Here is a 14483-nt window from a genome sequence, read left to right on the forward strand (position 1 = left end):
AGTATTTCTTATGTGCTTTATATTAATTATATTAATGGACAATTTTGAAATAAAATCTAGAAAACGGAACTACCTTTTGAACATTTTCCCAGTTTTTATTAGAAAGCAAATATAATAAGTTTATGATCCGGAAAGGCTATAAATGTTAGATTTTCCAATATGATATGTCTGATATATTCAATGGCTATACATGTCATGATCTAACTCAAACCTAACTCTTATCTTTTATTTGTAACATTTCGGTTATTTCGGAATTCCATAAGGAAAAGGTAAGAGTTAGGTATATGTTAGGTCAGTGATGTCTACTGTAGGGATCTCTCTTCACGTTTCCCTGCTTGCCCTTTCACTCACTGTTTATCGCAATTCGTTCGTTATCAAAGAAACCGCACGACGCAACGCTAAGAACTCTACCATACAAGCTTATATTTTCGTAATCAGAAAAGTCTCGCAGCCTAACAAATAAAACACGCAACAATTTTGGACTTTGGTGCTGGGTTATTACTGTATCCAAGCGCTGCAGGACCGCCGTCAAACAATACGAATGCATACGTTATTACGGACGCACAATTATAGGCAGAATTCATACTACGTGGAGGCGGCTTGGCATCTAGTAAAGCATTGGTTTATCGGAGGAAAGTCATACTACCATGATGAAGAATTTGTCGATATGAATATTTGTGGCGATGATTCTGTCAACAGAATAAATTGGGCAAAATGTTATCTTTAATTGATGCAATAAAAAAGAATTACATTTTATATAAATTGAATTGAAATATTGAATTATAAAAATAATTGAAATATAAAATTGCGTGAATCTGCAAGAGGCTACCTTCTCTCCGATTTCGATGATTTTTTTCTATATATATAATCGACGGTCGATCTTGGTTTCCAAGGTATTCGCAAGAACCTGTCGGTACCACTACAGTGAATTCTGCCAATAATTATGCATTCGTAGCAGCGTATGCGCAATTAGCTGTTGGCGATTGTTGAAAAAGCAATGATTATTGCGTTGTTCACCACGACTCGAGTCAATTGTGGCCAGTTATTTGCATTTATATTTGTTACGCTACTGTGTAAACTTCACTTTCTGTTCACGGCCATCCCACAAATATGAGATGCCTAAATCTTTTGCCTTATATGCTCCGTGAATATACAGCAGAGCAACAAATGCATTTAATTATAGTTAAAAGAAAAAAAAAAAATAATTAGACCCCAACTAAATGCTTCTGTTTCTGTGCACGTTCTGTGCACGTATATTTTTCATTATATGGTAGTCTATGATCAGAGAAAATGCAATCTTTACTTTTCCTTTCATAACATTTCGTTTAGCATATCCCTGTCTGTTTAGCTATCTGATAATTCCCTACAGATATTATGCGAATTGGTGCTTTTCTGGGTTTGGAACCACCTTCTATCTCTTATGAAATTGTCCCATCAGCAGCAGTTTCGATGCGTCGGTCCTCTACATCACACTCACTTTCTTATCTCAGTATTAATCTCCTTCCCTTTTGTCTTTTACATTTATTCAAGATATTCTTCTCTTCATTATCCGTGTCTGGAGACTAATTCGTTGGATATGCCAAATAGGTCATCATCTTTTTCCATTTTATTTTCAATTTCAGAAAGATTCTGTTCATCAATATCCAAACACTTCTCGTCCATGTTATCTACCATTTTCTAATGACTTCATAGTTTTTCAATGCGTGGATATTTTTAGGATAAATATTCGCCACAGAATAATTCATTAAATATGAAATAGAAAATTTACATCAAAATATTGCGGATTTACTTCTTCTTTCTTCAAATTTGCACTTGTAACTTATAACGCAAAGAAAATGCTTTAGAACTTTTATACTGTGATGCTGTCTCTCTCTCTCTCTCTCTCTCTCTCTCTCTCTCTCTCTTTCTCCCTCCCTCCCTCCCTCCCTCCCTCCCTCCTTCCCTCTCTCCTTCCCTCCCTCTCTCACTCTCTCTTCGAATTATAAAATTGTACACTATGTCATCTAACTCTGCGGCCTGAAAATAATTAAGTAAGTAAATATCATAAATTTTTCGACCGATCAAATTGATCGATCACAGTAGGTAGGAGAGGCTACGTATATTTTTTGGAAAAAAAAGAAAATGAGAGGAGAAGTAAATATTGAAAAATTTATTGTATACATATTTTAGGAAAAGTCGTCAAAATAAACAGCGATGTGATAACGTTATATGTAGGAAATTGTACACAAAAGTTTGGACACGGTTAATTTTACCGGTGGTGGTAAGTTTAGTGTTAAAATTATTCGTACATGGATAAAACACGCAAATACACTATTCATATATTTGATGCGGATGGTGTGGCAAGTCGGAATTTAAAAGGCGGGAAAGGCGTAAAAGTAAGCCTAATTTTTGTGTATTCAACGCAAATTCATCGAATACAACATTATTTGGATCAGGGCAAGAGGACATATACATATAACAATTCTTTTTAATTAATAATTCATTCCTGATAAAACACTATTGATTGCATTACTATAAGCTACAGGTAACTTTTCTGTATTTGTAACATTTAACTATTGATATTAAGTTGAAATTAATCTCGTTAATATTAAGTTGTATGCTGAAAAGAAACGGTTTAAGCTACAACTTCCGCGTCCAACTTCGAATATTTATATCGGCTCAGTAAATATTACCAACAAATACTTTTCGATCTCTTTATCGTGGTTTGTGTATTATATCTTGATAAATATTAAGTTTATATATAGTGTATAATATTAAGTTATTGTGTTTGTTGTAAATGCTTTATAATGTATGATCCCAATATATTTTTAGATATTAAGAAAAAAAATCTCGATTGAATCTTTTTAACTTTATCAAAATATTCCCCATAAACCGTGTACGCCATATTATTTAATTATTGAAGTGGAATGCGATACGAAGAACGTATATTCCACCTTTTGCAGTAAATTCCGACGTGGAGTGGTATTTTTTAAAGCTTTTTTAAATCGAAGATATTAATTGATTCGTTAACAGGAAATGATACTGTATTTCATCAACGACCTTGCATAAATTCTGAACTGGATACGCGTTGCTTAAATCACTTAGTCATCCAGCGAGATAATCTTTCGCAGATAAGAAAGAAATGAAACAAACGATCTGTTGATTATTCTAATTTATATGATACGCTTGGTAATGTATGCTTTTAAAGTCAATCGATCAAGTATAATTTATGTCGTGTTGGCCATTTCAGAGAACGCGGTACCGAGAAAATCATGTTTACAATGCGCATGCCACACTCTGCGATTTTTTACCATTTTTGATTTTTTGAAAGTTCTGCACGATCAATTCTTCTTTATCTCCAGCTTTTCTATAGTTTGACAACCAAAACAGCCGTATAATATTTGATACCTACTGATATTAATTTTTATAAATATATTTTGTCGTATCATAATATTATACAATAGCTCTAATAAAGATAACATCATTCTTGTAGTTTTGCAAATAAATTACATTCGAGCCATGTACTTTTGAACAATAATATATTATGTAACATATATGTGTATACAAGGTGTTCTATGCAACTGGAACAAGCCATAACGTTAAAACGGCAGCAAATAGAAAAACATTTCATTAAAAAGAATTAAATGGTTTCCAGCGATGAATCACGTAGTACATGTGTGTAATTTTTCCTAATGAAATTGTTTTCTATTTTCCATCATTTTAACATTATAGATTGTTCCAGCTGCGCGGGATAGCCTGTACATATACGTGTTCCTTTTACTACAATATGTATACAACTATTGCATTTCCATATATTAATGTACACGTTTCTTTCTTTTTACTAACTTAGCAATTTCTTACAATGTGAATGACGACATTCTCAGACCTCCTTCTTTTTCTACATATGTATATAAAATTCTCGTGGTAGTAAACAGTAATAAACACTTACTTCTGTAATAAGAATGATATTCTGCTCTTATGCTCTTGTACTCTGATAATTGTTTTCAATTTTTCGCGCACTGCACTGGGGGCGGCATGAACACCAACCTACATAAAATAAATTCTTAGATAAACACCAAATATGGAATATATTCTTACATAATTCTTTTTATTGAACAACAGTATCACCTGATCATCAGAAATGATATTCATTAGTTAGTGATCAAGAACTGATGTTTTATTCAACCAATCAGCGTTCTTTGATCTCTTCTTTTATGCGTACGTGAATACCATGTAAATAAAGGCACACAGAGGTTGAAGTTATTCAGAAGTTAGTGTCTTCCAGCACTTTGCACGCGATAATTGTTTGACCCGAGATTTTAGAAATGATTTAAGTTGGGTGAGTTGAATTGTGAAAATTTGTTAATTGTTTCAAGTGTTTTGTTTTCTTTTTCCTAAAATTAAGAACGTTTTTTAATATAATATATTTTCTCATTAATTGTATTTCAATTTTAACAAATTTTTTCGTTCTACCATATGAATTTAAATATTTATATCGTTTACTGATCTTTTTTTCCATAACTAAATGACGATCGGTTCCTTCTTCGCATACATTACTTTATTGTCTTTGTAATATTTATTTTATTCTTGAATATGATTTTTAAGAAATTTTCATACTTTTTGGCTAATAATAATTGTCTTCAATGTGTCTTTCTGTCAACAAAGAATGAGGTTATATATTTCATTCGAAAGAAATCAGGTACATGTAAATAGTATGAAGAAAAATAATGAATTCCATCTTGCGAAATCTCTCCTGTATTATATAAATAAAGTTTAGAAATTATGTATGATTAATGTATACAATCAAGTAGCGATATAATTCCATGATAATATTTATCCTATTGTGTGCGACTAATACATAGTTAAAAGGTATCTTATATTTCTGATATTTATAAAATTTGAAAATATCAAATTGTTTTTCTAACAATTTTAATCGTTGTGTTATGCTTCACTTTTAAAAACATTTTATTTAAAAATGTCTCCGAATTTTTGTTTTAAGTGTGTATATATGGTTAGAAATAAAAGTCAAAGTTTTGAATGGATAATAAAGTGACACGTGTACACGGGACACGTATAACGTGTATTAAGAAATAGAAAATTCATATTCCTAATATACGAATGATACAATTCATTTTGATTTCTGTATACATGTGAAGATTCATATTTTCTGCATAATTCTGTATATACACGTACACGTGTATAGTATATTGACACTGATCAATGCCATACATAGATCTTTGACATTATGGGTAATAATTATCGTGTTGTGATTGTTTATTTCCTAGATGTGTCTTCATTATTATGAAGAAATTCATAATAAAGGGATAATATTTATTTATATAAATTGAACTACATTATTGGTATAATTTTGATAGAGTAAATATATTTTCTCAATTACATACATATATGTTTTAAATGTTGAAACAAAAAAGTTGGGTGATATTGCATGCAAAGCTTGATGAAGATGAAGCTATTTATTATATGGGTGATGAAGGATATAATACCATAATTGAGTAGATACACAAAATATATTTATAATTTGCAGCCTGTAAATTACAGTACACATGATATATTATTAGATACTAATTATGAGTGCCAAATTATAAAGTTTATAAGAAAGAAGTAATAAAGAAACAGCTACTTGAAACTATGGTTTGAAAACCATGGTTAGAAAAAAAAATGAAGAAAAGCTTGAGAGGATGTTCCGCAACTTATTTGTCAATGCTATAAAACAATTAATCATTTTATATTGAAACGTATATTCAAACATTGAAAAACAAATATCCAAGTGTAAACAAAAACAGCTGAATATGTTGGAAACAATTTTAATTCAATGCTGTTTTATATGATAGCATTCTGCTTTCCTAATGTTATATCTAGATTGTGGATGTTTATGTAAATGCATATTTTTATACAAAATAGGAAAAGATATTGAGCCAAGATAGAAATATGTTTTGTCATTAGAGGGTTATACAAAAATATTCCTTACTTTGTATAAATTACATATTGTATATGTTATGCATATTTCATATAAATGTCCAAAACATTAGATATTAAATGTTGGCAAATATCATGTTAACACGTTTCTTGCAACTTTCTCATCGCATACTCTTATTATATTTGGTATTGACAACAGATCTATATTATATCCCTACTTTATCCATAATATTGTCTCATGATATCATACAAGTGGGTTATAAAAACCACTTGTTGCAATGTTCTGATTAATCATGAGTGATATAAATAATAACAAGTTATCTACAAAGTCTAATATCGCAATCAATTGCATTGTAATATTAGTAAAATACAAATATCATAAGTGTTCCATTAATCGTGCAATGCTGAAAACAAGCAAAGATATGTAATGATAAAAACAGAGGTATCTGAAATTGCAGATATACATTTGATTATCAATGGTGATACAATTGCTTGTGAGCCCTGCAATGAAGAAGTATGTGATCAAATGATAAACATAACAATAATACTATTATAAACAGAACAATAATATTATTATATTATAAATATAATTTAAAATCAATGACTTTAAATATCTAATATCATTTTTTTTTTTTTTTATTAATCTTGTGATTTAGACTTTATGCGAATGAAAATTTTAGTTAAAACAACATACCAATACTGATATGCACAGAAGAAATGCTGAATCAAAATTGGAAGATTTGTATGACAACATTCGATATGATGGTCATGGCTAGGAAAAATAAGTTTATCTTATGGCGTTTAAACAATGTTTTATTTGTAAATTTTTTGGAAAACTGTACGAATCAAAATATTCCCAACGAGTTAATTCTAAGAAAAAATTACTTACAAGCAATAAACAACATAACAACAACATAACAAGCTACAAAACAAATTATTCGAAGTGTACAAAATGATATTGGTAGGAAAAACATTATTTGCATTTCAGTTGATGAAATGACAGATAAAGTTAGTCGTTATATAGCAAACATGATAGTTAGTACATTATGTGAAAAAGATGATAATAGCAGCTTCAATGCCTCACTCATTTGCTTGTAAAGAATTGGACAAAATAAATCAGGTCACTGATTCCACGATCTGTGAATTCTGCAATAAAAATATTGTGGGAGAGGTTTAAAATTATTTTGTTGTTAACTGTTACTAACATGTTACTTCTAACATGGCTTGCACAGAATAATGGAGAAAGTGAGACTACGCTTCCCTTTGGTCAATAAATTTATTTGTTTTTTTGATGCAAATATATTTAAGAGTTTCACATAGCATTGAAACTTACAGAAGAAGATTACCAAATGTTCCATTACCATCTGAACCTATTTTAATACAATGGGGAACATAGTTAAAGGCAGCGATATTTTACGCAAGATATGTGCATATTATTAAAGAGGTAAGTGTATTTAGTAATGTATCAGTTCATTAAAATTAATTGGATCATTAATTCTGTACATGATACTTAAATTCTCATTTATTTCAAAATTGTTGAATCTTAAAGAAAACCTTAAAGAAAAAAATGTAGCTTGTATTAAATCAGCCCAAGAGATTTTGAAGGATGAAAATCTTTCTGAAGAATTAGCGTTTATTGAAACTAATTTCTGCACTCTTCCGTATTACCATAACAAAATTGGAAACAAACATGTTATTATTAAATGAATCAATGAAGTTGGTTGAAGATTTGACTCGAAAAATAGATCATGTACCTACTGCCTGTGGAGTAAAATGTTAGAGTAAAATGTAGCTATATCCTCCAAAAAGATCCAGGATTCAAAATACTATCTAGACAGAGAAAAATCTTAAATGGTTCATATATGGAAATGGAAGCACAATATTAGAAAAGTTTAAATACGCACCTATCACATCCTGTAGTGTTGAAAGAACATATTCTGTCCATAAATGAATTTTGTCTAATAAAAAACATCGACTAACAATTGAAAATATGGAAAAGATCATTATTACTTATTGTAATGTAAATTGCAATAAATAATAAGTAACTATATTGAAATGACTCCTGCATATCATATGCTTATATTACATTGTATGCATGTTATATGTTATATTGCACCCTTTAATATGTATTATATTGTAAAATGATAAATAAATTTAGCATATATTTTGGGTATTTCGACATATAAAACTACGCATCCACAGTCTAGTTATATCACTTACATATTGAATTGCCATTGTGGCACAAAATTTGAAAGTTGCAAAGAATCATTGGAGAAGGATAGAATCTTTTCTAAATTTTGTAAAACTAGTACAGTTTATAAGAATACACTTTTGTAGAGGAAATCATCATCAATGAAATGACAGGTGTAATTGGAAAATTCGAAACTTATGTGGCTAAAACCTTAATTAAGATTTGCCTTCGATTCTTTTAAGTGATTATTATTGCTAATGTCTTATTTAGCTTATTATTAACGTTTTCTTAATACACATTCAAAACTGTGACTGCTATATTAAAACTATTATTAATAGCATTAATACTTGTATGTTCATGTATTTAAATACATGTGGAATAGAGATCTCCCATATATGGATATCTGTGTTCCAAGAATTGTATGAAAATTTAATATATGTATACATATGTATATTTATAGATATACATGAAATAGAAACCTCTGGTTAAAAGTTCAATTATGATTAAAGGTTGACAAACTTGAAATGTTCTATTTTATCTCACTAATTAAAACTGAATTATTATCAATGTGTATTCAACATGTTTAACTTCTTTACAGATATTAAAATTAAAAATCTTCAAGAGATATATATGTATGTTTTATCATTACTGAACACATGTAAAAAGATTGTGAAAGATGGGATTGTTATCAGTATTGAAGCAATCTAATGTGATTTATGTTATATTTGGTATAACTTTTCTTACATCGGGCCTGATCATCAATTTTTTCCAGTGTCTTTTGTACTTTGGTCTTAGACCTTTTTCCACATATCTTTATCGCAAGATTAACTACTATCTCTGCTATTCCTTATATAGTCGTAAGTTATTTTAATTATTCAATTTTGAGATATTTTTGCTTTATATAAATTTTTAAATTCTTATCTTAATTTTATTAATTTCATTAAATATATTATTTCTTGTAACTAGTTTCTTCAGTAGCTAGTTAATCTGAATGTTAATATATTTTAATTCTTGAATATAATTTTTTTCTGACATAGAAATTAAATAGAATTTTTTCTTATCCTGTATAATTGAAATTACATTTCCAGAGTTAGCATTTGTACCAGAATGGTGGTCTGAATTAGACATTGTACTTTATATGAATATGGATGATGTAGAAAAATTTAGAAAAAATCATAAATATATATTAATGAACCACAGATATGAAATAGATTGGCTTTGTGGATGGATCATATGTGAACGTACAGGAGTACTTGGTGTTGGTTTTAAAACTCTACATAAAAGATAAATTGAAAGTAACTCAATTACCTTCTAATATTGTGAAATTTTGCATATTTCAGAATTGCAAAGCATATGTAAAAAAATCATTACAGTATGTTCCAATATTAGGGTGGGCATGGAGATTTGCTGAATATATATTTATGGAAAGAAATTGGGAAAAAGATAAAGAAGTAATCACCTTTCAAATTAAAGAGCTTGTAAATTACCCAGATAGTATATCGGTAAGAATTTTCCTTTTGATATTCAATTTCAATCATTTGATCTTTAATTTTGTCATATTTTTACTGTGATTTTTAATATATCTTAAACTTACTCTTAAGGTCATTTGTTTTACGGAAATAATTTTTTAATTATTATTTTACTTTATGCAGTTGCTTTTATGTGCCGAGGGAACACGATTTACAACAGAAAAACTAGAAGCCAGTCAAAAATTTGCCCAAAAAGCGAATCTTCCAATATTAAATTATCACCTAACACCTCGAACGAAGGGTTTTGTAGCAAGTTTACCGCATATGCGGGGCAAAATTTCTGACATTTATGACATGCAACTGCAGTTTAAGTCAGATGATCCTGTGAAACCAACGTTAACAAACTTACTGCAGGGAAAACGGATCACTGCGTACATATGTATTTTCAGGATACCGTTAGAAGAAGTGCCAGAAGACGAGAAAGGTGCTGAAGAATGGTTACATAAACATTATGAGAAAAAAGTATGATTTCATTTCAAATTAATGAAATTAGCTATGAAATTATTCTTACTTCTGTTTTTTTTTTCTTTAGGATCGTATGGCAGAAAGTTTTGAACAAACAGGTGATTTCTTTGAACTTAGTGGGGTACCCAAATTAGAAAAGATTACATTAAAAAGAAGATATCATTCCCTCGTTAATATAATTTTCTGGACAGTGGTAGTGAATGCACCAATTCTTTATTATTTGATTATTATTCTCTTGTCTGGATCGATAATTTATTTCTCGATAGGAGCGAGTAGTATCTTCTTAAGTAGGTATTTTAATATGATACACAGTTTTATGTTTATTCTATATATTGTTTAAATATTAATACTTTTAATTTCACCGTTTCAGTTTATTTACTTTTGCAAAGAATGATCGGAATGTCCAAAATAAGTAAGAGTTCATCATACGGAACTGATGATAAGAAATTGAAGTAAGATAGAAATGGGAAAATAATAAAAGGAATACAGTATGAAAAAATACAGAATGAATACAGAAAAATTGACGTTGAAGTTAGATGAGCGTTTGCAAATTATATTCATCTCGTGATGTATTCCACGAGACCATTTATGTAAAAATCTATATGAAACATGCACAGAAGCTTGTAAAAATGTGATATGAGCTGTACATTGTTGATTGTACTTTTAGTTGCACTAATTGGTTGTAATGAATAACATTTTCAGAAGTAGATATATTAATATCTTGAAGAATTAATTTCTATGTTCAAAAATATTTGAATATTTTTAAAAAATTGGAAGTTTTTGTTATAATAATTAAATGAGGTTAATTATGTTCTTTTGTGCTAATGTTTTAATGTTATAGAATCTCATTTTTTAAATTAAAAGTTTAATAAAGGGTTGAAAACGTGAAAAGAAAATAATATAATGTAAAAGAGTTCTATTCAACAAGAATGAGAGAATCAATTTAGGACAAACTTAATTTCTAGGATATAAAAATAGTTATTTTAAAAAGATAGAAATTTCTAAGGTAATTTCATAAAAAATTAAGTTTTTAATAATTACTTTAAACCTATTTATTTAGTTTAAAATGACATATTATTTATGCAAATAGTTGTTTAACACTACTGCACAAATATTGATTAAAAATTATGTATGACAATATAGATATATGAATATCAATTATTAACTAAAGAGAAGAGAATTTTTTGAAAGTATATATTTTACGTTAATAATTTTATTGAAATTTTTTTGAATACAGACATACATTGATTATAAGTAGGCAGTAAATATTTATGCAGATGTACATATATAATGTATTAAGATCTGTTAAATACATAAAAAAGATATGCGAAATAAAAAGGTACTTTTTCTTAAATCTCTATTGACAAAACAAATTTTGATATACATATTCTGTTTCTGTATCTATTTTTTATAAAAATATACATTTGCATGAATATCTGTAGTTTATCTATTAATATGGTGTTATTGTACATATATTCAGATCTTATACTCAATACTAATACTAAAATGTCTTTTTGCAATACTAGTTTTGATTGATTAATTCCAGAATTAATTGCACATTGCTAATCAAAATTAGTTATTGATGAAACAAGCGAGGATGTTAATATATTCAAAGTTCTGAAATAGTATTATTAATTTAATCCTATATTTAACTTTACCTAAAACCCAGATATTAATGGCGAGGGTATTTCGTTAATATCGATGATTTAACGATTAATCAGAACGAGTATTAATTGGAAGATTTTTAGGTAATAGCGACATTGTTACATAGTTATTAATTAGAGAACATGAATATTACAAAAAGTCCTTGAGAAAATTAGCTTTGATTAAATGAGAAAATTACTTTTGCAAGTTCTGGAATTTGAAACTCAGTGACATTTAGAAAAATATACATTATATGTAAGTGTGTATGTATGTATGTATATATATATATATATATATGTATATATATATATACATGTGTATATATATATGTGTATATATATATATATATATATGTGTATATACACATATAAATGTATATGCATATGTACCTTCTTAACAGTCTTCTCGCTAATAGCATATTTAAATTTGCGTTTAAATTTAGCTTTTACTTTTCACTGACGGCTATTGTTTCTTTTTTTTTTTTTTTTTTTTTTTTTAAGTATGCAGTATTTACCTTTTCGAATCTACCATATTAAGAACAAAATTTATGTGGAACACATTCTATTTTTTCCAAATTTCATCTTTTATGATATCATTCATTGCTTCTATTCAATTAAGTTTTAATAGAATGGTAATTTAGATTACTTAATATTTCATTTACTTTGATGCTTAGTAATGTACGAATTTTAAAATATTGAAATTTAATATATTTAAATAAAGAAGTATGATTTTTAATTAATTTTTTATCTTTCTTACATTACTTTCGTGATGTATTTCAGTATATCCTTCAAAAGGCTTAGCTACGTACTGAATCTTCCTTAATTTTCCTTGCGCATCATAATAGCCATATTGTCCTCTTATCGTACCATCGCGATGCCTTTCTTCTAATCTGTATTGTCTATTCTTTCTGCAATAAATACATGGTATATTGTTAATTAAATACCTCCAAGCATATGTAATGTTTTCTAACGATGTATATGTATACTGAAAAAATTGGACGTTTATAATAAATAAATCTAGTTTTTATAAATGACAATTAGAATTTTTTATTGTCTGGTAATTATGTTCTCCAATTCTGTTTTTAACTATTTGAAGTACATGTCAGTAATATAGGAAAAAAATTAATTTAATCTATCATACAGTATGTTTGATTTACTATACGCAAATGTCATTATTTCTCGAACTATTGATTCTCTAAATCGTTATTTACAGAAATGTCTACATTAATTAAATTTTTTAACCTTGCTATTTTACTATGTATTACAAAACCAATTTAACAATGCGTATAATTTTTCAACACAATAATCGTCTTAATCTACAACGTACAAGCTACTATAGATAAATTAATTTTATTTAATTACATCACAAATAAAATTCAATTCTAAGACTTCAATTATTTACCCATTTCCAGTATCAAATCCAAAAAGGTACGTTTTTGGTCCTTCATGACCTTCTACTTGAAATTGTATTCGATCTGTATCTTCTGATAATTTCCAAGGATCTATATTTTCTTCCTTTCTTACTTTTATATATCTATTCATTACGTTTTTAGTTTCTTTGATTTTCTGCGGCTGTAATTCTTCGTTATCTTTTTTTATTATTGACTTCGTTTTGTGTTTGCTACTCGATGATAGTTGATCACCTTTATAAAATCGGTGATTGCTGGCCCATGGAATGTCAATTGCGACCGTAAGAACTGCATTCGTTAAAAGCTAAATAAAATGATGGAAAAGGTGAATAACAGAAACATCGAAAATAAATAGACTTTTTCAAATAAAACGAAATCTGTCATTAAGTTTTAATTTCTGCTTTCGGATATGTTTAATTAATCAATGAATTTAACTCTCATGTTAGAGAATTCATTTTCTAGTTGTTTCGCTTTCACGCGAACGTTTCTCTGGTCCATTGCTCTTTCACAATTGAATATCACGTTCTATTTATTTTTATTACTTTATCTTATTTTCTTTTATTTATTGTTATTTTACTATATAAGTATCATTGAATAAAGAAGACTTAAGTAAAATTCATTCTACTATCACCATAATATTAATGACAATACTACTTAGAATTTTCAATTAAAATTTAATTTAAAATAATTAATAATAATTAAATTTACTTGCTTATAATATACGATGTACGATTTATATACAAAATTTGTACGTATTGGCGATTATTTAAATGACTTTTTGTCATTTCTGAATCAAATTGGGCCATTAAAAATAAGCAAATGATTTGTTTATTATGCAAATTTTAATAAATAAAAAATTTGTACTTACAAGAAATTTAATATGCATTTTGTATTTCCAAGCTAGAAGAACAACAGTTCTCTATCAAAATTCACAGTAGATTTCCTTGCAGTTTTTAGCCTTCAATCACTTTCATATATCCCCTCTCTTTTATCCTCCCCTCTACGATTACAATAGATATTATTGGATATCTTAAATAGCGGGAAACTATATTATTTCCGCTATTTAAAAATCTTTCTCTTTTAATGTAATATATACCACTGCATATTATTTTAAAATGTGTAAAAAATAAACGAATATCATTGTTATAAAACTAATTTGTGCTATCAATTATTTTTATTTAACGTTACGAAATACGTTTACCTGATTGCGAAAAAGATTCTAACGCGATAACGAAAATCCTGATATTCGTTTCAATTACATAGATTACGCAATTTACATTTGACCGGAAGTGAATAATTCAGGATACGTCATGTCACTGAAACGTCCACT

The 14483-nt window shown here is 28.1% G+C and overlaps 2 protein-coding genes and 1 long non-coding RNA gene across 4 annotated transcripts; 1 reads left to right on the forward strand and 2 right to left on the reverse strand.

Annotated features, from left to right (window-relative positions):
* Positions 1-1946: 1946 nt before the first annotated feature.
* On the reverse strand, positions 1947-4200 carry LOC138186213 (uncharacterized). The gene is made up of 3 exons (XR_011174834.1): positions 4108-4200; positions 3929-4026; positions 1947-2016 (listed from the first exon to the last, which is right to left on the reverse strand). It is a non-coding gene; the product is annotated as an uncharacterized LOC138186213 (long non-coding RNA).
* Positions 4170-12009, forward strand: LOC138186204 (1-acyl-sn-glycerol-3-phosphate acyltransferase gamma). The gene is made up of 7 exons (XM_069125803.1): positions 4170-4318; positions 8706-8964; positions 9196-9365; positions 9448-9609; positions 9760-10098; positions 10169-10388; positions 10472-12009. Exons 2-7 carry the CDS (start codon positions 8784-8786, stop codon positions 10555-10557), a joined length of 1158 nt encoding a protein of 385 aa, XP_068981904.1. The 5' UTR covers positions 4170-4318; positions 8706-8783; the 3' UTR covers positions 10558-12009.
* A 56-nt stretch (positions 12010-12065) lies between these two features.
* On the reverse strand, positions 12066-14443 carry LOC138186210 (uncharacterized). Of its 2 annotated transcripts, XM_069125814.1 has the most exons (4): positions 14355-14443; positions 14022-14053; positions 13147-13457; positions 12066-12652 (listed from the first exon to the last, which is right to left on the reverse strand). In XM_069125814.1, the coding sequence occupies exons 2-4, from the start codon at positions 14037-14039 to the stop codon at positions 12481-12483; spliced, it is 501 nt and encodes a 166-aa protein (XP_068981915.1). In that variant the 5' UTR covers positions 14040-14053; positions 14355-14443; the 3' UTR covers positions 12066-12480. The 2 variants fall into 2 exon arrangements, with proteins under 2 accessions (XP_068981915.1, XP_068981914.1); XM_069125813.1 differs by lacking the exon at positions 14355-14443 and having other exon boundaries at positions 14022-14327.
* Between the last annotated feature and the right edge of the window lie 40 nt (positions 14444-14483).

The sequence above is a fragment of the Bombus flavifrons genome, chromosome 13 (genome assembly GCF_040668555.2).
Source record: "Bombus flavifrons isolate JBK064 chromosome 13, iyBomFlav1_principal, whole genome shotgun sequence".
Taxonomy (NCBI): domain Eukaryota; kingdom Metazoa; phylum Arthropoda; class Insecta; order Hymenoptera; family Apidae; genus Bombus; species Bombus flavifrons.

Excerpts from the sequence above, each read along its gene's own strand:
- LOC138186210 (XM_069125814.1), bottom strand. Across the intron at positions 12,653-13,146 it reads GGATTTGATACTGGAAATGG|AAAGAATAGACAATACAGAT; the intron begins GTAAATAATTGA and ends TATTTATTGCAG.
- LOC138186204 (XM_069125803.1), top strand. The coding sequence starts at position 8,784 with ATGGGATTGTTATCAGTATTGAAGCAATCTAATGTGATTTATGTTATA. Across the intron at positions 9,366-9,447 it reads AACGTACAGGAGTACTTGGT|AATTGCAAAGCATATGTAAA; the intron begins GTTGGTTTTAAA and ends TGCATATTTCAG. Across the intron at positions 10,099-10,168 it reads ATAAACATTATGAGAAAAAA|GATCGTATGGCAGAAAGTTT; the intron begins GTATGATTTCAT and ends TTTTTTCTTTAG.